General features: G+C 36.7%; 1 protein-coding gene across 2 annotated transcripts in view; it reads left to right on the forward strand.

Moving 5' to 3' along the window:
* Nucleotides 1-22,572, forward strand: part of lcor (ligand dependent nuclear receptor corepressor) — a 28,760-nt gene extending 6,188 nt beyond the window's left edge. Inside the window, exons 2-7 of one of the 2 annotated variants that reach the window (XM_079471838.1) lie at nt 12,603-12,668; nt 14,945-15,024; nt 15,946-16,069; nt 16,915-17,247; nt 17,366-17,462; nt 20,059-22,572. In XM_079471838.1, coding sequence (XP_079327964.1) covers nt 12,603-12,668; nt 14,945-15,024; nt 15,946-16,069; nt 16,915-17,247; nt 17,366-17,462; nt 20,059-21,094 — 1,736 coding nt within the window. In that variant the 3' untranslated portion in view covers nt 21,095-22,572. Of the gene's footprint in view, nt 1-12,602; nt 12,669-14,944; nt 15,025-15,945; nt 16,070-16,911; nt 17,248-17,365; nt 17,463-20,058 lie in introns of both variants that reach the window. The other variant, XM_079471837.1, reaches the window with a different exon arrangement.
* Nucleotides 22,573-27,069: the final 4,497 nt, after the last annotated feature.

Consider the following 27,069-nt stretch of genomic DNA (forward strand, 5'->3'; position numbering starts at 1 on the left):
TCTTTGAAATCATATGGTTTAAACACATTTTAAAAAGAAAAGGTCTTTCCCCACCCTCCTCAAAACAAGCCATATTAGACCCTCTTTTCATTTTTGAACATTTGCCAGTCATAACTACTTTGTCTATTTTTGATAAAAGTGAGATTACCACAAAGAAGAATAAGTACAAATGTGTAAACGTGCAGTCTGAAACGTCCATATTACAGAAGGATTATAGTATAACGCTGTAAGGTGATGTTTATGAAGTCTGTTTTAAGTAGTTTTATCACTCTTCACCTTTAACAGCTGCTAACGCCTTCATCGTGTTTCTTGTCAAAGGTGTCGTATTAACAGCGAACGGCTTTTTGTATCTCTCCAGCGGCGTGTGTTTTGTTAATATTGAACACTTTTAAATTGTTCTCTCGCAGTTTTGTTTTATACAGAAACGGCGTGAGGCTATTTGCGTGTCAATGTAGCGCTCTACATCTTTTGACAGCATTATGCAGCAGTCCAACTTTAGAATTACGTGAGACTTGCACCTTCTTTGCACGCAGCCCACTGTGAGTGCACACTGAACGCACGGAAAGAGAGGATTAATTACAATCTGAAAGAAAGTATTTTTGCGATATATAAATGTGGTGATTCATTTACTACATCTTCATTTGTTATAGAGAATAATGTGTGCGGGAATTATTTGTGCAAAATTACCCACAATCCTTTTTCTATTTGTGCCTTATATTGGTTATGTTAATGATTTGGAGTGGCCATGTCATTTCTGAGCTAACTTTATTGTTCAGACACGGTTAATTAAGGTCATTTTATACAAAAAACTTGTATATCTACACATGTGCAATGAAACAATTATTTGTGTAAATTTACTTAATTTTTTTACACACACACACATCATGAAATAACAAAAAATGTATGATGCTCTTTAACAAGTTTTTAAGTTAAATCAAATAAGTTTTATGAGCCAATTAAACAAATTATATTGAACTGACTTAAAAACAACTGCACTCTGAAATACAACTAGAATTTAAGTAAATTTACTTAATAAAATGTGTGCAAAAAGTAACAGTACACACAGTTTAAAAAAGTAAAATAATTTATTTCCTTAAGTGTTAAGTACATTTACTATTTTTTTGCACACAATTCAAGTACATTTTGTAATTATTTTTTGACAAGTTTTTGCACAGTTTTTTTAAGTGCACTTATACTACTGGTTGTTTTTTCAGTGTGGGCATTTTACCTTAACCACTGTCTTCTCAGAAAATGTAATTTGTCCAGCTAAAAAGAACGGCATGTGAGATCATTTCATCCCCAAAGATGACTTAATTCATAAATGCATTTTTGAATAACATTTTCATAGATTCATTACATTCCATATTCTCGTTCCATGACATGTTTGAGCACGCAAAGCTTGTAGGTTGTAAAACCATCTTTGATTTAAACTTAAACAATGCTCTATATGTTTTTTCACTTCTGTTAATTTATTCTAATGGTCGTTTCAGTGCATCAGTGGGTCTTCGTCATTTGATGTCATACTCGTGAGAACCAAAGTGCATTAAATGCAGTGTTTCTCATACCATTACCTTAGGGTTACCGTAACGCTTAATAAATGAAAATGCAGCAGTGAAAAAGTAGTTTTAGCTGTCAGTCAGCCAGTCTGTTTGCTATATAGGTTTGTGACAGATTATAAACCATAACGTCTTTTATCTACATTGAGCATGTGAGAATAATAATATTAATAGCATTAATATTAAGCATGTTAAGAGCATTTCATAATGAATCATGTTTTAATCAGAGCTTATTTAGAAGCAGTTCTAGTATGAATGGCATGGAAAGGCTACTTGTTAGTAACTTTGTAAGTACTTCTGCTCGTGATAAATTCATTTCAGTGGTTACATTTTGTTGTCAGTAGTTTTTTTTATTGTTAAAATCGGCCACTAGGACTTTGCTTTGGCACCAGACCCTACAAAACATTACTAGGCCTTTCTATGTTTCATACATACTGTGGGTACCAGAATATAATATATATTTTTATGTACATATTCGACTGTGCTCAATTGATTAAATATGATTTATTTTAGAAAGTATTGTCCGGACCTCCGCCGCAAAGAAAATATAGAGAAACCGTCCGCAAAACCGTAAACCTAGGGGAAAACACTGAGATGTGTATCTGTAAGGAATCAAAGCCAAAGAGTTGCATAGCGTTCCATGATAAAATGCCCTTCAAAAATACTATAAGGTTTTAGAATCAGCTAGATTGAACTGTATTAATCTATGCTGAATGTGAATTGCTCAAACAATAACAAACATGATTACACAAGGCCGAAGCTTTTTTTTAAAGGCCTTTCATTATCTGTTTGCTGGGTCTCTTTGCTTTTAAACAAATCTTTCATTCAAAGATATTTTACTAAATGAACTACAGATGTTATGTGGGTTTGCTTGGAGCCCACCACATCACTTTGACATGTGCCAATGCTGAAAATAAGCCATTTGGTGACTCACGGATGCAGAGCACCTTTCAGAGTATGTCGTATATTGATCAAATCGTTCTTCAAAATGATAAAGAATGGTAAAAACAAGTTTGGATGCCTCCACTGTATGATGTTTTTTGGAACGCATGATCCATTAATAACCTTTACAGCAGACTGAAATCCAGAGAAGTACTTTAACTTAATGCTGTACATTTGGTACTTAATGACCAAGTAAACATCGCTTTTCACACTAATCACCACCATCAAAAGCTTAAAAATTGCCTTTCGTCGTCGATAGTCTTTCAGACGAGTGATGCAAGTACAAAATGTGCCATCCCAGCAGTTGGGGCTTGGTGACCTTAAAGGTCCCGTCGTGGAATGCCAACATCCTGATGTGTCATTTGATTGGCTGATCCTTTATAGTACAGATGAATGTTTCAAGTTTCCCAACATTTACATTACATTTATGTATTTGGCAGATGTTTTATCCAAAGCGACTTGGAGTGCATATATTTTATCAGTACAGTATGTGCTTTCCCTGGGAATGGATCCCATGACCTAGTAAAAGTTGAGCTACAGAAAACCTCTCCAGTTCAAAGATAATCTAGGTCGAGAGGGGCCCCGATACCACTGTTTCTCCGGTTCTTCTAGTTCCCCATTGCAAGTACCGTTGTGTTAATGAAGCGTGAAGTTTAACGAATAATCGCGATTAATTGCATCTAGGATAAAAGTTTGTGTGCCCATAAAAGTGTGCACTCTGCATATTTATTTGATATTTAGAAACAAATACATACATACATATACTCTATAGACATACATGCATATATACATATAGTGCCCTCCACTATTATTTGCACCTTTGGTAAGTATGAGCAATGAAGGCTGTAAGAATAAATCTGCATTGTTCCTCCTTTCAATCTTTTAGCTTAAAAAATCTACAGTATTCCAACATTTCATTAAAGTAAAACAATTTGAAGTGGGGAGAATATAACATTATGAAAAAAAATATCTTATACACCCTAGTCACAATAATTATAGAAATGTCTTTAGCACAGGGAAGGTGGGATGAAGCAATAATGGGTGACTATGTCTGGAACTTGGTTTGTGACGACAGTATAGAAATGTAGAAATGTGTGAAAACACTTAAGTTTTTTTGTGAGTACCGTCAATAGTAAAAAAAGTAATGTGATTTTTAGCCTGTTATACTTTATAAATAAATCGCTTTATTTCTTACGGTTTCTTTATGATGTACTTTTATGCAATTTTCTTTTGGTTGGAAAAGCTTAATATTTCAGGTTGTAGGAAAATGGATCCGGATGAAATCAAAGTCTGCTTTTATGTCCTCTTTAAAGATAAGATTTAAGTGCTAATCTTTATGATCTGCTTACTAGATGACCCCATCTCCTAAAATACCTTTTCTGAGCCTTGTTTTTGCACTAAGTTTAATGTCAGACTGGTGTTTTATTAATTCATATGAGACCAAAGGGATAGGTTGTCTAACTTTGGAAACTTGTTTTTTGCAAGTTCTTTTCGAGCTTTAAACACAGCTGTAAATAATAATTATATAACGGACATGCAACTTGATTTGTGATACATTGATGTATAAATCGGCCAATATTTGACCACTCTGAGATCCAGAGATTTGGATTTGGCCGACATTGATATGAATAAATTATACATATCTTTTTTCTTAACAATCTTTTTTTCATGTTATATTAACCATTGTCCCCCCTGCTTTCCGAATATCAGCAATCTACAGTATAATGCTCTGCTCTGATACCTGATATTTTACAAATCAAGTTTAATTTCCCAATCCCAGCCCTTCCCAAATTCTGGACTCCGGACCGGGAGGGAATTCGTTCCGGACCCACTTAGTTACAAACAAACATGCATGCAAGGACGCTTGTACACACACACACAGGCACGCCACGCGCACAAACTAGTGTAAGGGACCGTTTAAGTAAAAAGCGATTATTGCTGTTAGATTTTGAATAGTTTTCAGTCGGCAGGGAGCGTTTTGCGCACTGTTATGCACGTAGGGCGTCTATAGTAGTGTTTACAGACTTATTCAGGTAAAACATAGATAAAATGTTGCCGGTACAGCCCCGTGAGTTGTGGTTTCTCTTGGTCTATCTGTGCAGCGACCGGCAGGAATTAGAAGCACATTCAACCGACCAAACTAAATTTCGGTTCCAAAACTGTCACTGTTACAGACTGCCTGGCCATATGAAATTGGATGTAGTTTGTCTGTTAATATTTGCATAGTTTGTTGGCCAGACGGACATTTGTGCTGCATGATTCACTAAAAGTTACATTGAAGTACTATTTCATAAACAGGAAATATGTAAATGAGTGCAGCTTTTTGCTTTTTTTGTATAAAAAGGCAGCACTGTATGTAACAGTTAAGACAGCAAACGCAAGTATGACTAGATAACACCATCAATATGATGATTAGAAATATGAAGAGTTGATTTGCACAAAATAACTTGTACACAAGATTTGTGCATTCAAATTAATATCAATGAAACTGCAGTTGTGTTCTTTTGATTAAGTAATAATAGTTTTTTAAAGCAACTTTTCAAGCGCAAAGCAAACACGCTATAAATAGTCGGTGAAATGACTGACAGGCGGCGGGAGACAAAAGGATGGAGGAAAGGCTAATTAAGAGAAGTATAGCGATCTCACCCGGTGTCTCTAAGCAACGTGCAGACCCTCCTTTACGCCCTGAGGTTGGGAAGCACATGTTTGTCGAGTCTGGAGCTGCAAACTTCCCTCTTCTATTCTCTCTTCAATAAGAAAATATCTGCACCCCGTGACCTTGTAATTAGTTTTTTCCACGGCACTCCAAATTAATTAGTTTGATAGGAGTGTCTGTGTATGAAGGAGGAGGATGGAGAGCGTTGTGAAAGTAGTCAAAATGACACTCGCATATGCTATTTATCTTTAACAGGTGATGTTGCACTCTGTATACAATGCATTTATTGTGGTGGTTGCAATTTTTAACGGGATAAAATAAAGCAAACACTTTCGTGTGCGCGATATCACACTTCCAGACACAATATTGCAAACGATTTTTTTTCGTATTTTCAATACAAAGTGATTGAAACCGATAGCTTTGTGATTGTGTGTCTTTAAGAATATTATTGTATCGATTACGTGATATGATTGACTCTGACTACATGGGGCATGTTGTATGTTAGTAATAAATATTAGAGTAATAAAGACTATAGAAATATAAATTCATTATTTTTACCATTCGTCTTAACAGGATAAAATACGGGATACAATCTCTCAATGTTGTATTTTTTACTTTGCCTTCAATTAAAACACCACAAAAGACCAAAATAGAAAAGCTGTCTGCATGTTATAGAAATGCTGTTTGCTTATTTAGCGGCCTTCTTTTTTTGTAAATGTTTGGTGCAAGGTCAACAGTAGGCAATGCCTTTGTATTTACAGTTTATTTGGAATTGAATTGAATCTGTCAGGATGCATGGATTAAAGCGTAGGTTATTCATAAATGTTTCAGGATATTTCAGTGAAGTTCATATAATAGATAACTTAATACTATTGACACACAACAGTTTTTGTAATGTGTGTGCTGCTAATTCCTTCAGTATGCATCTGCGTACGACAGAGACAGATGCAAATGTGTTTCCCGGACATCCTTCTGTACAAAACTTCTCAAAGATGAATTTCATGGCAGCAGTAGAAGCGGTCAAAATTTTAAGGTAGTCCCATCGGCAACCTCGACATCTGTACTCTGTAAGCAACATGACGGTCTTAAGCAATAAATAAAACGAGCAGTTTCATGAGGCAGAGTCCCACTATATCAAGCAGTTAAAACAGATGACAGGTGAAACGCTACTGTATATCTGTATAATCGTGTGTATACTGTATGTGTATCTACATTTGTTTAAGCTTATTTTGCCTTCATTCTAATTCTTAAATGTCCTTATTTCGAGGAGATTGAATGCAGTAATCACTATTACACATAATTAACAATAAGGGGATAAAAAAAGCCGCATACTGTTTCTCCATTGGAGATTAATGAGTGGCTTGTTAAACTGTGCTGTTACTTTTCTAAGAGACTGCAATTTACCATTTCAACTTTAAAAATTATCTTTCAGTCTGAAGGAGGGACTTGACCCAAGACCAGAATATAAATGCTCTGTGGGCTCTTTTGACCCGGGTCAGTAAGCAACCACATTGCAGCCACTCAAAAACTCTAACACCACAAACCACAGTAGCAGCAGAATAATGATGTCCTCCCTGTACACTTCAGTGTTGTTGGGGGTGAGTTTTGCATGGGCAAGCACCATTTTTTCTTTAAAAATGTGTCACTCCACTTTCCTCTCTGGGAGAAATTAGGGTGGACATTATCAAGCCTTCACGCTTCTTTTCATGTTTGTAATTGTCGCTTATTAGCTTCTCGACAGCACCTTTTAACCCAGCTCCCAATGTGTGTCCAGTTAGAGTTAGTGTTTCATGTAATTTGTTGTAAAATGTCTATTGAAAGAAATAATAAACTGTTCTAAGATCAATTCACTCTATATTTGATGTAATCTGCATTATTTGGTGAAAACATAAATATTATAAATATTATTTACACACACACACACACGCGTTATAAAAATGTTACAGAAGTCACAAAACCTTCAGGATGGCGTCCTAATTCTTTACATGGAAATGTGCAACTAGTTTGATTATTTAAAACAGAAGTGTTTAATACAAAAAAGCCATACAATACTGTATTATATTTGTGAATCCAAAACATTAGAAATTACTACATTGAATTTGTTTACTGCATTCATTTCCAAGTTAATTTTTACATCACTTTAAAGGGTTATTTCACAGGCAAAACAAAAGGTCCCCACGTTTTACTCACCCTCAAGGCATCCTGACTGAATATGACTTTCTTCTTCAAGAATAATGCAGCCGGAGTTGTAATACCACGTAGTGTATCATTTTACTTAAAAGTAGTAGAAAAGGAGTGAATGGGTGTTGACTTTTTGAAGCTCCAAAAAGTGCATCCATCGTTTAAAAAACTGCTCGACACGGCTCTGTGGTCTTAAAGGTATTCTGAAGCAATGCATTTGATGCGTTTAAGGCAGTTCCATAATGACAGAACTAAACATCAGCTTTAATAGCGCTGTTATCCCTCGGCTGCACGTGAACCTGAGGCTTGTTATTCCTGCAAATGACGGTGACGAAAGCTCCTGCACAGAGGCGGCAGCATACTATTGGAACAAAACAAAAAATGCAGCATTCGTCACCGGAAATACTGCGACATTTGCCGGAAGAACAAGCTTCTGGTTCACGCGCAGTCTAGGGATAATGGAAGCTAGACATCAACGGAGACATCAAAGACTTTTGTTAAGCAGATCTTTGATCGATGGAAGTACTTTTTGGAGCTTCAAAAAGTCGACGCCCATTCACTCCCATTCTGCTGCTTGGAAGTAAAATGATATGTGGTATTATAACTCCGACATGCATTATTCTTCAAGAAGAAAGTCATATTCAGTCAGGATGCCTTGAGGGTGAGTAAAACATTGGAAACTTTTGTTTTGCCTGTGAAACATTGCTTTAAGTGGTGTCCCCCAGGGATACGTACTCCATATCCCATCACTGTTGAATAAAAGACCCACATTCTCACATATTGTCTGTTTTTTGTGAGAAGAATAAGATTTTTCATGAAAATAGCAAAAACAACATTTCTCAGTTTTCAGCTATACATTTTATAATTTTTTTAGTTGCATTAAACTTATTTTATATATCAAATCAGATCTTGTGTCTTTGCATTACAATTGAATTCCTAATCATCATCTGTTGGATAATTAAATTGGATAATTAATTAGACGTTCTGCTTTTGGCACATGGCAAGCTGAATAAATCATTGGCCCCAACAGAATGGTTGAACCGCTCAGCGTGACTCCTTGCAACGCTGAATTTCAGCCGACGGCTTACTGTCAGAAAATTTTAAGGCAGGCATTGCAATGCCCGGCTTTTTTATAAACTTAAAGAATACCCCTCAGGGTCACGATGGGAGTTCTTTATTTATTAAGATTTCTCTCTCTGACAGAGCAGTAGTGTTGCTTTTTTACTGGGTTAACTCCTCTACCAAACAAAGGCGAATGACCCACTTTCTTCTGCCCCTCCCCAAATTGAACATGCTTGGAGTGAAATTGGATAAATGCAGTTGAAACACAGAGAACCGCTTCCTTTAAACACAACAATGGATGAGCTAAAGAAGTGGGGGGTCGAGTTTGGATTATATTTAGTTTTTTTTGGGGTGTCTATTGAGCTGGCCAGGTGAATGATGGGATTCTTTATCTCCGTACTTAAATTTATTGGCTGCCGCAACTATCCCTAAGAATTAACATAGATTACTGTTTGTGTGTGTTGGTGTAAGTGTGTTTTTTTTTGAGCACTCAAAATCAAGTTTGTTTTGACACAGTGTCTTGTTTTGGTTGCTTTTAACCAGGCGGTCATGCTACTGGCTTTTTTATCCCTCTCATGGAATGACCCTATACCAGATAGGGATGGTTATATTTGACACAGATTTCCCCTGAAGTACAACCCCCAACCCTTTTTCTACCCCCTCTGCATGAAAAATGTTAAGGATTGGGGGAGGGTTTAATTTAGGGTTAAGATAAACCACGGGAAAGCCAGCGTGCACGGTCTCTAATATGCAGATTTTAATGATTTAATGAAGGTATTGTTCTCCCCCAGAGAGAAAGCTGGTCTTTTTTTCCTTTTCCTTTTATGTAAGATGATATTGATCTTCTGGGCAGTGCTCGGTTCCTTAAAATGTTACAGAAGTCAGGAAATACATAGACAGCAAAACCTTTATTATGGGGTCCTATTTCTTTATATGGATTTGCTATTTTTTAATTCTTTTTAATTTTAGTTTGATTATTAATATCACAATTAGTACAAACAAGCAGTAGTGCAGTACAGTAGTGTGTTATAGCTATTGTGAATCCAGAATAACTGCATTACATTTGTTCAACCAGAGGTTGCGCCTTTCATTTTAACGGACATAAACATTTGTCTGTAATAATTAGTCATTGTTAATTATTATGTTCATATGTCCAGTCTGTAACAATGAAAGGTGCTTGTAAATGCTGTTTTTAAATCATTCATTCATTAATTTACTTACAAGTAACTTTAAGCTGCTGTTTGGTCATGAATGTGCTGCTTCTGCCGCTCACTGAACGGAGAAGACGCAGATAGACATTTTTCCACTCACTGAAAGTTAAGGCTTATCCAACATTAAGGTGCTCTTGCTCTCTGAAGAAAAAAGTCTGTAAACACGCACCACTGGTTTGTACGCGCATGTGTGTGTATGAGACCATGCTCACAGATGCATGCTTTGCAGAATCAGTTCCAGAAACAACGCCTCAAACAACTTTAGAAATCGCTGTGAAAAGTAAAAATATTTTTAGTTCGTTTTTAAACTATGGCGAAACAAATTAGACGTTGGCGGGCCATCTTAATCTAATGCCTTGTTTATACATTCGCCTGGCTCCGCACCGCTAGTCTTCGCTGATCCTTCCTGTCCCTTCGCAATCACGTCTAGGCCCACTCACGATCACGTTCTGATGAAAGGAAATTATTGGATGCTACAAACTCGACAAGGGAAATTACAATTGCCCTCATTGTAATCCGTCAAAATGACGGACGGCCTTCACATTTTTCGGTTTTCACGGTTACGCTGGTTCAAACGTATTAATATTAATTAAATTAATTTTGACGCAGGGCTCCGTACTCCATATCCCTTCACTTTTGTTGAATACAAGACCGCTTTAAGAGCAACTACAGAATGTTAAATCCATTACTTAACAATAAGCACACATTCTCACATAATGTCCGATTTTATTCTCAATCAGGCTGTGTCCAACATGTCTATGTATACACTAAAAGGTTAAACACCTTATTAATATATTAAAAGTAATTACCTGTAAACACGCTTTCTTGTTAAATGCGTTGTGGTTTTAGATTATTTAGAGGTTTATCAAACTTGATAAAGACATTTTCTGTGTCTCGAAAAAATTGTATTTAGTTCAAACTTGCTGATTTTCCAGACTGTTTGCTTCTGTTTTCCGTTAATTTTCCATCTATTTCTATTAATTAGTGAATTAAAGAAAAGTTTAAGCAAAAAAAGACAAACAAAATCCAACATGAAGAACATAGCATGAGGTTGGAGTTCGAATTCTCTAATGTGGATCACTTTTGAGATATAAGTTAATTGTGTTTAGACTCATTTGAGTGACAGATTTAAAAGCAAAGCACGTTTATGTTCTTCAAAAGAAACCAACCTTATTATCAAATAAAGAGTTTTTACATTTAAAATTGAACAATTAGCTTGTGTACGAACCACACTCCAAACATATCTTGAGAACGGTGTCCTTCAACAATCTCCGACATCTCGACTGGGTGCAATATATCGATCTTATCTACTGGTTAGAGACATGGGTGCTTGTTGCCCAGCGAGGGTAAATTATTAATTCATGCACTACACTATATATAGACTATTAATGGTCACCAGGAAGTTCAAACAAAAAGCTGCTGATGCGACCCTCCCTGGTGTCAGATTGATTAGCCCGTTCATAAAACTGTTCATGGTAGATTTCCCCACCCTGTTTGTGCTGTTGTGTTTTCATCCTCTCTAGATGTATGCATGATTTAGGATAGTCTGGTCTGAATGTAAGTTTTGTTGGTTTGAATGAGTTGGTCTGTTCTGAAATCCCACAGAGTTCTCCAGCCACCCCTGCAGCACATTAGCGCTTCTTGTATGGAATATTATAACAAGACGTTCAATACCACATCACAGTATGACGACACTGAATCCTTAAGACCCTGCAATCCCAACTTAAGTTTGCTTTCTTCAAAGTTTTAAATGTTTTATGTCTACAACTCTACAAAAAAAAAAAATGTTGGTCGAAGTACAATTACTTCAAACTGGCATTTTCCGCAAAATCAAGCCTTACAGCACAACTTATAAATCAATATAATAAGCTTATTACTAAGAAACAGGATATGGAGGCAGTTTTGATCTTTCTAATAAGAAGCGTTTTCGCATTCTGTGTGATCATCACTGACACCGTGTCTACACCGGACGCGACTGCCGCGCTGCATCCAGTGTGGGCAAAATCAAAAATTATAATGGGTTCAAATGCGTTCTGCAAGTCCTTTGTCGCGCCTCGCCGTGTCCGGTTATGGATAGCATCATTATCTACTACAGCGTACAGACCGATGCAATATTCGCAGTGATACGAGGCGTTTAACAAACATATTGGAGCAGTTTGAAGTGCCTTTATTTTTTTCAAAGCTTTCTTTGTAGCCAGCAACAATTAGGAATGCACGCTTAAGGCGGTACAGTGCGAACAGCTGATGAATAATGACTCGCGCTAGTAAGAAAGACCTAGTGTTTTAGCATCTGTAACTGCAGAATCTTAAACCACAAAAACTTGCGATCACATGTCTCATGAAAACAAAATTGAAGGGTGTTGCTTCAGCAACTTTATGGCCATTATGGTATGTCATGTGCAAAGTGTAAATATTAAAGGGATAGTCCCCCACCAAAATGAAAATGTTCTCAGATTCCAAACCTGTATACATTTCTTTGTTCTGCTGAACACAATGGAAGATATTTGAAAGAATGTAAGTAACCAAACAGATCTCATCCCCTGATTGACTCCCATCGTATTTATTTTCCCAACTTTGGCAGTAAATGGTGAATGAGATCTGTTTGGTTAGTGACATTCTTTCAGATATCTTCTTTTGTGTTCAACAGAACAAATGAATACAGGTTAAATGTGATAATGAAAATCATCCTTTCTTTTGAAGCAGAGCGTAACTTATCCATATTTGTCGACTGAAATGTTTCTTCTCACTACTGTAAGGCATAACACTTATCTTTTGTCTTTCAATTTCAAGGAATCATCAGTGTATTCGTGTAACTGTGCCGTTGATCCAGGATTTGCAGTTAATTAAATTGAGTGGCAGTATTATATTGGGCAAGGCATTGATTCGGTTTATAAAACTGAAAGCAGTGGGTGTGGGTGTGGGTGGAAGTGTGACTCTCTACTTACAGAGATCTTCCATATAACTAATAAGAATGTACCTTTGTCTTCTGTACAGGGTTTGAAAGCATTTTGGAGGGGCTGTTCGGACCAGGACTTGTAAAAGATCTTACCCTCTTTCAAGGTCAGTATTCAGTTCATTTTAAAAGACGTGTCAGGAGACCAAAAGAAGTTAAGCGTAATATAAAGGCCGAGCTCGATGAATCAAATTAAAACCACAATTGGCACTATTATAGCTTGGTATATTTAAAGCAATTAAAACGAACTTTATCCTCACATTGACATGATTCCAAACATTTTTGACGCTACACAACACATTAATATACTGTACAGCTCAAGGACAGAATACTTGACAGAAGAGTTGAGTGATTTTCTCCAGGTGTGAAATGAAAAGACATATTAAAAGCTTTTGTACACAAAACAAAAAATGTGAAGCTCCTCAATCAGTTTTCCGCCAAAATACATTTATGCCTTTATCTTACAGTGCATTCAAGGTATACATTTTATCAGTGTGTATGTTCCCTGGGAATCGAACCTGTGAACTTTGCACTACTAATGTAATGCTCTACCAACTGAGCTATAAAAACAAAAGCGTAAGGGTTATTGTGTAATTGACAGGGTTAAAAATAATAATGAAAGGAAATTAAAAGTAGAGGACTGTATTTCTTAAAATAGCTTAGAGCTTGGTTCTTAAAAGACGTGTGACTGAGCAGGAATAAAAAGCAGATCAATGGGTGAATGTGATTTTATCTCTACCAAGAGTTAAATCATTCAAATGTGTAAAGCTGACTAAATTTAAACACGTAACTGAGCAACAAATATGGAATGGTATGAATAGATTAAGCTACATTTTATTTTTTGGGTATGTAAAATCAAGTCTTAAAAATGAGAAAACAAAGAGCTTGCACTGTAGACCAAAGGATCACACGTATCTCATTTGGCGATAACATTTACAATTGGGATGTTCAAAGGTCAAATAATGGCAACACATCTGTTTTTGCCATTCAATCTTCAGCATTGTTCCACCAAGATTTGATCCACTAAAATCCACACAAGCATGTCCAAGATACTAAAGACTATAGTCACTGACAATTACGCATCCATCGGTACACATTAGTTCTGCTTATTTCACAGATACATCGATATCAAGATATTTCATTTCAAAAGACTGTTGTGTGATTTTTTTAGTATCGTTGTGCTTTGTGGGACAGGCCATGTTGCTGAATATTAAAGAGAGACATAACACACTATAGTGTCATGTCAACTTGAATTGTAGAGCATATTTCACATCCAGCAATTATTCCACATTAGAAACCTTTTGCCACGAGTGTCAGTTGCTTGGAAACATGCATTTCAGAGATTTTCTTGATGGGTCCTCTCTTCATTGTTTTGCCCCTCCTCCAACCTTCTAAAATTACAGAATGGGAGATTTCAGAAAACGGATACAATGTAAAAAATATATGAGAAATATAACAACAACTCGTAGCCAGAATATTACCTGTAATCAACTCGGTCCGGTCAACCACATCTCTCACAACATTAATAAAACTAAAACCCATATCTTCTGTGAATACTTGACAGACAAATAAAAAAACACTAACTCTGTCTCCCCACAGGTATTGTTCTGGCTTTTGTTGAAACTAGTAGTAACTTTGTATCAGCACCTATATGACATATCGCTTATTGTTGCTTTGGATAAAAGCGTCTGCTAAATGTAAATGTAATACAGATAAACGTCTGAGTACGGTGTTACAAATATTTGTTTCGCCCAACCTTTTTATAGTTCTTGCTAATTATTGTTGTAGTATATATTTTTATGTAGCATCAATGTTTTAATGTATATTTAGCATGAGTACATTTTGAGCATACATCTTTAATTACGATACATAGGTATACTGTGAACAAACAAAAGCTACAAATTTGTACATATTTAAAAATGGGTACATATCCCATTTGTGGGATGAAGCGATGATGGGTGACTACATCTGGAACTTGGTTTGTGAGGACAGTATTAGTCCTAGAGAAAGACAAAAACAATCAAATGTACACTTATGAAGTTTTGGACGACTTATTTTATATTTTTAACTGTTACGTTATACTGTTTTGAGCTCAATTTTATGGCACTACCTTGTCATTTCTGCGTACGAGTAATAATACAGAAATGTATAAATATATTAAAATATTTTTTAGGGTTATTGTGAGTACCGCCGATGGTTAAAAAATGATAATGTGATTTTCATATTCAGCATGTTAAACTTCATAAAGCAGCAGTAAAAAGCGAAATACAACTTTTAAAAAAATGTGTTTCATTGGGATATTAAAGCATGTTTTGCGTTGCACTACTGAAGGTACGGTTTGCTTGTAAATGGATACCACCTTAATCCCACTACTTTTTTGCAGATTGTGAGCCAGAGGGAGTGTCAGATTGGTCATTCAATGAAAATTGTCTCTTTTGCTGCTTAAGACATGAAAAAGTGAAGGTAATACATTTCATGTTGTGTGCTTGCAAACAATGCATTAATGATTTCAACAGTGTAGCACCTTAAATAAATTCAACAGATTTTGAAACACGATCAAACACTCAATAGATGCTGAATAGGTTCCCACAATTTTTCCCATTTGGAAATGGGTCAAATGGGTCAAATGGGTGAATTGTTACATTTCTTTTACTAACCACAGCTCAACATAACTTGTTCAAAACCTATACCAAAATATACACAACTAATATTAAACCCTGTGACCCTGTGTATGTATACATATACAACTGTTAGTCGAAGCTATTATTTGAAAACATTTTAGAAGAACATCACATAATTTCCCATGTGATACCAATACCGCTAATATTAAATCATCGAATCTTCCGTCTGAAATATTCAGACATCTTTAACCTCAGTTATTTAATGCACTGTTACCGCCACTGTAACTACAGTCCAAAATCTACATGCATTTATAAAATCTTACTGCATAATTATTCAATTTTCATCAAAGTCAACTGGGGTTGGGTTTGAATGTTTATCAAATAACGCTAATTTTTTACATTTATAATATTGTCCTTAAAAGACAAAACATTTGAGCCTGAGCTTTTCAACCTGACCTTGTAAAATCATCAAATCATTTTACTTTACATTAGGCATGAGAAAAAGTTGAATCCCATTAATTTAATCATTGCTTTAATGCAATCAACATTTGACGACATCTTTTTTTTAATAAAGAAACTGAATGCACAGGATGATCCATAGCGTTAAAAAGAATGTTTTACACTTCTCGAACATCTCTATTTTTACATTTAGCATGATTTTATTTAATCTATTGACATCCCTTCTCTTAAATTCTTTGTGCATTCAAGTGCGTTTGCTTTGCCTGTCTGATTTAATTGCTTTGTCTCTTTATCTTCCATTTAGGAAAACTTTGGTTTGAACAACCCAGTATTATCAGAAGCAGACAGCTTTAAGCAAGAGCAGTCTAATATTAACAAACTTGAGAAGCAAGCAGAGGACTTCCTCAATGTTGTCTTCTACAGAAAGGGTAAGAAACTGTTACAAACACTTTATGCACACACATCATTATGGTATGAAAAGGAATTACATCTTTTGGATTTATTATATACGTTTATAAATGTAATCATTTGATGTAATTTAGGTAATTTGTAATTAAGGTGAGATTTAAACAAAAATAGAACCTTATAAATGCACTTTGCATATGGCAACATCTATGGGTATACAAGTTCAAAAGGATTGTGTTTCTTTATGACAGTGTTCACGGTTTTCTTTAAGAAGTCTGTAGAACTTTGTTGCCCTATGAGGAATGTTTCTGCAGGCATCTGCCAAATCCATCGGCTTGGCTTTTAACAATGGTAGAATGGCAACCAAGTGTCTTGTGCAACAGTTCAATATACTGTTTTTTAAGGACCACATATAAAATGGGAAAAACTGATGTGAGAAGTGCTTGGAGTCAAATATTAACTTATACTGTATGCTTCACTTGACTGTTTAATAACAATTTTACAAAAGAGAACCATTAAAATGTGTGTGTACTGGGAGGGGTCAAAGGCCCAGACAATATTATGACAAAATATGTTGAAAATATTTGTTTCTATTTTTATTAACCAAACCAACCAAATACAAAAGGAGTTGCAACAAGCACCCCCTGATTTGAAAGTATTTAAAAAGAAAAACTAAATTAAAATTCTAATGAATCGAACGGGCAGTACAGCATTCCCATGATGCCTGGTCAATTATGTAATTCCTTCTTTAGTACAAAATTACCTTTTAATTTCTACAGAATCCTAATTGCTTTTTAAATTATCCAATGAATGTGTTGTCTATAGATTAAATGTTTAGCATTACATCTTTCAAAATTTCCCCCAGCAGACCTCCCAGGATTCACAGACCCCCACATTCCTCTAGTGGCTCGTGAGATCATGCAGCGAATGATCCGACAGTTCGCTGCGGAATATACCTCAAAAACCAGCTCAACTCAGGACGTACCCAACCCCCAGCCCAACGGCACAAAGGACCAAAGCCTGCCGAAAGCCCCCTCGCTGGAGCCGGACGCCTCCACACCTGATCCCGTCTGTGGCGGCGCCGGTACCGGCACAGCTGCCTCCGCACAGAATCCCGTCCTCAGCAAGCTTCTCATGGCAGACCAGGACTCGCCACTGGACCTCACCGTCAAGAAGCCAGAGACAGAACCCAGTGACCAAGGTGAGACCGCCGCCGTAGTAACGTTGAAAGTAGAAGGATGTCAATGTAGCAGCTATACCAGAAAGCTTAAGAAGCAAAAGCAACTGATCAAATTGAATAAAATCTTTTGTATTTCCAGATGGAGTCCTTGACCTCTCAACTAAAAAGAACCACAGTCATGGTAGTGTCTCACTAAAAAGCTCTCATGGTTTCTCAATCGTGCCCACAATTAAGGGGTAAGAACGGTCTTTTTTTAAATTGGCACAGCATTCCATTAAGGTCAACTGATGTTGTGTCAAACACAGGGTTTCTATTTACAAAGCCTATGATTGAGGTCGTAACCTACACCAAACATTGCGTCTGCGTTTTGTCTCAGACCGCTTAGTTTCATCAGCCACTTGTAGCATCCATAGGGAACAATGACGTTTTTCACTCGGTCGCTTCAAGATGCTCCAAAAGCATGTCCATCCATCATAAAAGTAATGGGGGGCCCATTTTAATAAGGAGGTACATCCAACTCCGGGTTGAACCTTGAACTCCGAGTTGGTTTACTTCGAAATTAGAAACTGAGTTTAGTTCAATTGACTCGGAGTAGGCTTACCTTGAGTTAAGCGCTTGTGCCACAACTACGACAAGCCATTATCACTGGAGCTGTGATATTACGATTCACCATTGCAACGGCACCAAAAAAAGTAACATGGCGTCAGAAAGCACTTGAGGGCGTGGCACACTTTCCACTCTGCATACAGTGGCTTTACTAATGTGCTGAAAATTACTTAATTTTCAATTAATAAATAGATACCAATAAATTAATCATTAAATGAATGAAATGACAGGAATAAGACAATAATTTTTATTATTTCTTTCTCACTCCCGATCAGTGCTCTAATTATGCGAATGAGAAGTCATGGTATATAGCATACCTGTAGGGCGTCAGATTCTCGTTCAAGGTTAGACTGATCGCCGGTTCGATCCCTGTTCTGAGATTTGAGTTGGTATGGCTGCACGTCAGTATTAATTGTTTATTACCTCTATTGCTTCATTTCTACATATAATTCTGTATTTATAAATTTTTTAATTCGTGCACTTTATTTATACACTAAGTCATTTCTCATCGTCCATAGAAAATTATGTTCTGATGTAATACACATAAGATGGCTGATGTTTTTGATGTAATGATGGATAAGATATATTTTGATTTATCACTGTAAAGGAAAGCAGTACAGTTTTAAGAAAAATGCACAGGGAAATGAAAATTCCACTCGGGTCCTAAATTGCTCTCCTGAAATCAAAGTACATCCCTATGAATTAATGCAGCCTCTTCATGTTCGGAATCCTCTATAAAAACAAATATGACATTAGTTACTTATATGGTAATGAATGAATGAGGTACACCACTTGTGCTTTAAAAGAGGGAGGAGATAGAAATAAACTCTGGGTTTACCAAAGAAAACCTGTTCCGTACCAGGTTAGGTAAGTTACTATGGTTGCTGACTCAGAGTTCAAAGGAATTGTTTACTTTCAACATACACTTTCATGATAATTTACTCACCCCGTTGTCATCCAAGATGTTTATGTATTCTTTTCTTTAGTCGAAAAGAAATTAAAGTTTTTGATGAAAACAAAAAAAAACTGGATTCTCCATATAGTGGACTTCAATGGACTCCAAACGGTTGAAGGTCAAAATTACAGTTTCAGTGCAGCTTCAAAGGGCTTTGAACAATACTAGACAATGAATAAGGGTCTTATCTAGTGTGACATTTTAAACGTAATGAAGTATCACGTGAAGTTGTGAGCGTGCTTTGCAGAACAGAGCAAGGCGTGCATTTGTGTTTTTGAAGCATATACATTTTTTTTGGAAAATTGCCGATCGTTTCTCTAGATAAGACATTTATTCATTGTCTGATATCATTTAAAGCCCTTTGAAGCTGCAATGAAACTGTAATTTTGACCTTCAACCGTTTGGAGTCCATTGATGTCAACTATATTTACATATACGTTAACATTTAGTCATTTAGCAGACGCTTTTATCCAAAACGACTTGCAAAGAATTCAGGGAGCAATAAGCGATATGTCATAAAAGAGCAATAGTACGATTGGTGTCAATACAAAGTTTCTAGTTTCAACAAAAGCTAGACCACTACCTGTTGAGAGAAGAGAGTTGGAGAATAATCCTGGTATGTTATAAACATCTCGGATGACAACAGGGGTGGGTAAATTATCATGAAAATGTATGTTGAAAGTGAACAATTCCTTTAAGTTACCTCTCCTTTAGAAACGGCCTTGAGTTACCTTTAAATCCACATCTCTGGAGCGGATGGCAATCACCTGAGCAACAAACAAGAAATAAAAATAAAATCTAAAGTAACATAATAAAGAGAGAAAACCAAATGTATCTAATTGACTATTGAAAACAACTGTTTTAATGGCTGCAACAGTTTAAACAGTGTCATTCCCGTCATGCACTTAAATCTGCATCTCTGGCATGGTTGGCAATCAAACTTTTTCAGAACTTGAGCCACCCACATAAATTACTCCAAACATTTCTCTAAACTAACTTAGTAAAGACACTTAACGAAATGTGAATAATTTGTCATTAAAAACAAAACTTAACTACTTTAACGGCTTCAATAGGCCGTGTAATGCAGAGTTAAAAACATGGGCTTCAGTCGGACTTGGCCTGAGAATTCTGATAAGCTGTCGGACCAGGGCTCTACAATGAAAGATTGTCTGTGCACTTTCAATGAACACATTTATTGGCAATTGACAATAATGTTGTTTAACATACTCAACTCTCATATATGAACATGCGTTCATTTTTCCATAATTTAGGCGTTCCCAGAGAGCTGATCACAACTATAGAGATATTGATGATGAAGATGGCTTGCCACCGAGAAGCTTGCATGATGGGATAAGGGAGAATTGTATTGGTTCTGGACACCTCAAGCCACCGTTGGCCCGCTCGCTCCTTATAAAAGAGGAGCTCCTGAGCCAGAAACACCGCCTCATTTGCCAACCGACAGCTCTTTCATTGGCTAGCCTAGAGTCTGTGGGTCTCCTCAATAGCCAAGCCCAGTCCCTTCTCTCACGTGATGGAACCTGGGGAAAAACCCACTTGGATAGCCTTCTGAAGCTTAAACAAGTGAGTGGGAACCTTAGTGACCTAAATGACCTGGCTCTTTACCAGGAGAACCATGGAGTATTCACCAAAGGCACAAAGTCCCTTGATGCCAGTTCCATCATGGTAAAGAAAGAAACAGGGCATTCCCCTCCAGTGGACTTGAAGATTCCGCAAGTCCGAGGCATGGATCTGTCATGGGACTCCCACGGGAATACCTCCGATCTCTACACTTACGGCTCCCTCGCTATGGCCAATGTGCACTCGGAGAATGCGCTCAGCAGGAAGCTGAGAGCCATCTTGCCAAAGCAGAATCGCAGAGCCCTTGGAGGCATTCTTGACGGAGGAGCCATAGGCGAGTACTGGGGCACAGACATCGACCAACCAAGTTTGGGACCTCAGTACCCAACATCCGATCCAGAGGCAGATCCAACAGGCTCCAAGCAACCCCGAAAGAAAAGAGGACGGTATCGCCAGTACAATAGCGAGATACTAGAGGAAGCCATTGCTGTGGTAATGGGTGGGAAGATGAGCGTTTCCAAGGCGCAAAACATCTACGGTATTCCCCACAGTACCTTGGAGTATAAGGTGAAAGAGAGGTTGGGCACACTGAAGAACCCACCAAAGAAAAAGCTTAAACTGATGATGAGGGCCGATGGGCAGGACTCTGGGATCACCGCTGAAACCGAATCCACGTCGACCCCCGCTACCCCGCACGTGGATGTCACAAGTGGAGACAAAGTCGAGTAGAATACACAGAACACCTCATAAAATGGAAACATTTCAAAATCTGACTGAAGAAAAACTAAGGATTCCTAATTGAGGACGGGGCTTTAATTGTGCCAATTTACTTGCAGTATCTGGGTGAGCACAACTGCAGGAAAACATGGGAGGAATTAAGCCTGACAACTTGGGATAAGAAACAAATTGGTAGTTATCTTAGTGGTCATGTTGACGCTGCGAGCATTTGTTGATGTTTTTTACAACGTTAAGCAACAAATGCGTATTAAAGCCATAAGAGAGTAAAGACAGAGACCTTTTATTATAGAAAAAAGAGATAAACCCTTCATTCGCCCCCTTTATCTGAACTTTTTGAGCTGCACCATTAGTGCTGATGCGTTTGGACGGCATGCCATATATTAAGAAATGAGAAGTGGGCTTTGGAGGGTTGCGTGCAAGGAATTTGACCCTTCAAAAATGAATTTCTTCTGATCGGTAGGTTTATAAAATAAGTCTTTAAAACAAATTCATTTCAAATTCGAGTTGACAAGGATTCTCACCAGGATTCTGTCGGTAGGGCCCCGTTTTTCTATTAACAGGTAAAACATTTTCTTTCAACCCTTCATAGTTTCCTCCTTTTATACTCTGCACCATTGAAACAGACTAAGAATTAGACATGTCCATTTAAAAAAAAAGAAGCTTAAGATTAGTCATTCAGGGATGCATGTTTGTGATGTTTAAAAAACATCTTTTTTACGTTACTGTAACTAAACCTTTCTTTAACTCTAGCGCTTTCTTTTGCACAACACTTTCAGTCTGGCGCTCGCCAGAGCCTAAATCTGGCAATTAGACCTGATTACCTCGACATTGCTTGCATTACGCACTTACTGTTCTGTCTTGCATATTACATAATACTAATTTTACAATACACTTTTCTCTTGGTGAGAGTCTCTCGCTCGTAAATGGATTTATACTCCCGTGAAGGGACAATGCCGACTTTTACCACACAGAACAGGAACGTGTTTTCAATTCACATCTTTCTACTTAAATTATTCGAGGGAGGGTGTGTTCAGTCAATTTTTGGCTCGCCATTCCCTCATCGCTGCTTATAGTCAGTCACTGACGTGTATATTTATAAAAAAGAGCATTTTTGCCGAGGGTTGGTTTTGGGGAGGGTGGAATATAAGTGGGTATAGGGTAGGGTTATGACCACATAACTCTATTATGTTTTAAATTAGCATTTCGACAGAGAACCAATTCTTGTCTCTGAATGGTTTCTTTTCCTCATGTTTAACTCAGGGCAACTGAGACAAATATAGCGATCATGTTTTTAGAGAAACAATGCAGATCTTACTTGAAGTGGAACCTGTGACGCATTCTCGGTCAGTGAGTTGGGTCAGGGGCAGGGCTTTATACCGGGTGTAGGATGGGTCGAGCAAAGCCATGGATTTCAGATATCGGTGGGATATTATCATTCGAAACAGCTGGCCAGTTGGGAATTTTCTGAGACCTCTAAAAAAAAGAATAGCACTTTGTTTTAAAATAAAGCGATCATGTTTGGATGCGTGTTTCAAAGTAGCTTTTGCAGTAGCAGATAGCATTAAGGGAACGTCTTGACAGCCCTCACCATCCTGAAGCGTAGACCCAAACATGCGCTTTTTTGGGTAAAAGAAAATTACCTCTTCAATATACAGTGGTCGACAGCTTGAATTCTCAGATTTGTCTATTGTTGCCATTATTGTCTATTGTCATATCGCCCCTCTTTCCAATCTAAACTGTGTCGTTTAATGTATATAAACGAAGGCTTTTGGAATGGCATGCTCCGCTTTGATGTTGTTGAAAGGGCATTCTGGTCTATCACTGCCTGGTGCTCACCCAGTCTGTGACAAACTAATATTTTTAAACTTCAGGGTTTCTGATGAAACTGTTAAAAACACAAATGTAATGTCTTTATTTATTGTATTATTTAATTTGAATCATTGATGTAAATGGCATGCACCAGTTAAGCACCAGATTTTATTTATGAAATCTTCAAATCTGACACTTGGAAAATCACTTGGCTCTTGGAAAATGTATATATTGGGAAATTTCCTACAACTTCGGGGTAAGCTGTTATTTTATGTTAATTATCCCAAACATTTATCAGTTAACAAATCATTTTAATTATTTTAGTTTACTGGTTTGGTTTAAATAATTTTTATTTGAACCTTATATGGTAGAGATATACAGCAGGAAACCAGCGATTGTGCTGAAAATTTACTTGTTTTACCAGTTTTGATTGCATACTACTGTACATCATTGCAAAACTAGTAGAAAGTAAAGAATTTTGAAAAGTAGGCTTTTAATAATAGATTGACAATGGAGAACACTTTAGGTGATCCAGCATCAAATGCACAAACACTTTAAAAATGCTGAGCGTTTAAAGTGTCTAATTCGAATTTAGTTTGGTCAATTAACAATCAATCAGGCTATTTATCAATCAATGTGATTTGAAATACCACTGACATTTGCTTAATATTTATGTTTCCCCCATTAGTAAATTACTAGTCAAAGATCATTAGGTAAAACTACTACATTTGTTTTTGCTACTATGAGCTGATTCTGTTATAATTAGAGATGCACCGATATATCGGCCAATAATCAGTATCTGTTGCTAAAAGCAATTTTTCACACTATCGGCAATTGTTTAAAAACAGCCGTTGATCAGGGCCGATATATCCTGTCATTCATAAGAGGATAGAAAATGCAATAAATTTGTGCTCTTTCTATAGAATTTTTTTAAATATCACCAGTGTGTTGTTCAGTATTATTATATAAATTAAGCAAATTCCTAAAGTTAAGAAATATTAATTTAATCTTCAGAAGCAGTATCAGCAGATATCAATCGGAATAATCTGCTATCGGTACCGGTGGTGGAGAAATTTAGTATTGGTGCATCTCTATTATTTTGGTTTTCCCCATTAGAAAATGAGTAGTATAAGAGATCATTAGTATCAAATATTATATATTTTTTTCTATTATTAGCAAATTCTATTATAATCAGAGATGCACGCATATATTTCGGCCAATGATCAGTATCGGTTTATACAAATTTACACACAATCGGCTATTGGCAGATCAGGGCCAATATATCCTGTCAATCAAAACGGACAGAAAAATGCAATGAATTTGTGTATATAAATATTTAGAAATATCACCGGTTTAATGTTGAATATTATATAAATGAATAGCATTCATAAAGTTAAGAAATTTTAATTTAATCTTCAGAATCCGTATCGGAACTGGCTATCGGTATCGGAGGAGAAATTTACTATCGGTGCATCTCTAATATTAAGGTTTCCCACATTAGTAAATTACTACACCAAGATCATGAGTATCAATTCAATTTTTCGCTTTTCTAGTATGAGCAGATTCTATTATAATCAAGTATTTTCCCCTTGGCACTTATGATTTATTGCACTGAAGGCCATAACGTGAATTTGTTTTGCGGCACAATCTTTGGCCCTTTTGTAGAGAATAATCTTGAGCCTCTCGATTGTTAATCTAGTGGTATCATCAGCTGTCTGAATAACTAAGGTGCATGCCATTTCAACATATTTATTTGATTTCGCTTTAATGATTAATGTATTTTTATCACAGGGTTAACAGCTCCTCCTGTCCAAAAAACCTCCTCCTCTTTATGCGACAGTTTCAAACTTCGAAATGAAACACGATGAATGTACTGAACCATTACACGTTGCTTGGAAAACACAGCACTTTCATATTTCATACCTTAAACAGACTGTTTTCGTTTCTCCTCTTGCTGCTGGCGTTACAATAGCCGTTTATTTATTTTCTTCGCTTTTCTGAAATGTACACCTGTAGCCTTCAGTACTTTCGTATCTCAGGATAGATTCCGCAGAAGGGTTTGCAATATTTGTCAGTCACGACGCAGACGTAACTACCTGTACAAGATGTGCAGAGACATGTGATAGTATCTTTGCACAATATACCTCATCCTTGGGAATGAACGCACCTTTATGTGCCACACACTTAAATACCGTTCAGGGGCACGTGGAAAAGGAGCAGTAAAACTCTGGGAAATTTTCCTTTTTCAAAAAAAAATTTGTTTTTGTCTTCTGTGAGAGAGACGGCAGGCGACGTGTCTGACTGACCAATATTTACACCCTTTTCATTCAGGTACTTTATGAAAGCCAAAAACATTTGGTTTCGTTTTGCCAACAACCAGTCCAGTCATTAACGTTATCGTATAACGTTGATCCTCAAGGCAGGTGTGTAAAATACAGAAATGGAGGTCTGAAGGGGAGAATATGGGGCAGGTGGAAATGTTAACCTTCTGTTTGTCTTTGTGTGGTCTCTGTACACTTGTTTTTAAACTGCATTCCAAATATTTCAAAAGATACCTTTATATGGAAGAAAAACCTATACATACTGTACACAAATGAATATATTATATTTATTTTACTGTTTATCATTTTGTTTTGTTTTCTGGATGAAATCGAAATGCTACAGACAGCTATAACCTCAGTTTCTGTATCATATGAAGTGCCATTTGTTTTGTCTCAAGTCGCTGATGATTTCTTTCTGAGAATATGTTTTTTTAGTTAGAAAAGTGTTCAACCTCCACTGCAAATCCACATAACAGCATTACCTCAGGTTAGATCTCTCCAGAGCAGCTGATTGTACGTGTCGCTGTAAAAACCAAGACCTTTTCTTGACTTTTACACGTGTTTCCAAATCACAACTACTACTTTATGGAAGCAGTTTTTAAATAACACTAGTCGTAATTCTTTTTCGTCTGTTGTATTTTAAACATATACATATATACTTTTGCTTAACTAAACCACGGGTCTCTTTTTAAATGCAATTATTGACATTAGCACACGATAGAAATAGAACACATGACTTACAAGTTAGCACACACTTCAAACACTCGCATATACACACAAAACTACATGCGCGTGGAATATATATACTTTATAAGACTGTTGGTCTGAAAGATCTAAAACTTGTTGGTTGTGAAGGTTAGGGCATGTATGGAAATAGAGGCACTCCAAATCCAAAGTGTTGTTTTTTTATCTTACGGCATGTCTTGTTCAAAATGATGCGATTGTATATTTTGTCGTTTAGGATTCAATGCATTGCGTCCCCCTGTTTATCTCAGCGTCATATATCAAGTTAATGAGCGTTTCAAGTGGTCATACTGCTTTTCTTTTGCTTTTTTCATAATTTCAATAAGCGAATAGGCACACCTTTATGCAGCGATAAAGCAACTTCTGGTCTACTACACGGCCTATTACATTGTCACACTTGCTATAAATTGGAATAATTGATTTGTCAGCAAACACCTTCGTCCCCTTGGACTAAAGATAACCATTATATTGTCAATCTATGCACTAAAGAGAGTAATGTTGCACAATTACTGTTTGTGTCATCATATTTAATTCCTTTAGGGGGTGTTTTCCCATTAGACAGCTTTACGGCACAACATTTAACTTAGTCAAAGAGTTGAATATTTTATTCAATTTTGAGGTCTATCATTTGCAGCCCTGAAGCTTAAAATAGCTGTTGTCATGGTTCTTGCAGCCACGGTAAAAGACGTATTTTGAATATAAGCTCCCAGAGAAACATGTCATGGGAAATAATGTTGGAATATGCAGTTACGAGTGTTGCCACTTCAGCTTGGAATGCACTGAAGTGCAACTTGGTTTAAGCCATTTACGTCAGAGAATCAATCTGATACATCATGTTTTTTTAGTGTTTATTCGTTGTGGTTTCATCTGGAGTGCCTGTTTTAGCAACGTCCAATCGTCGTTGATTCGCTTCAATTTGATATTGCATTCAATTGTACGTACACAATGAGTAATCTGGACAATTTAGTAAACCGCAGTTATCCACAAGTCGATCATAGCTATCAATAATTGATAACAACAATCAAAATCATTTACCAAGGTGACTTACAATCTATCGTTTTCTTATACATATTACATTAATGATATACATAT

Source organism: Barbatula barbatula (genome assembly GCF_947034865.1).
Source record: "Barbatula barbatula genome assembly, chromosome: 13".
In the NCBI taxonomy this organism is placed as follows: domain Eukaryota; kingdom Metazoa; phylum Chordata; class Actinopteri; order Cypriniformes; family Nemacheilidae; genus Barbatula; species Barbatula barbatula.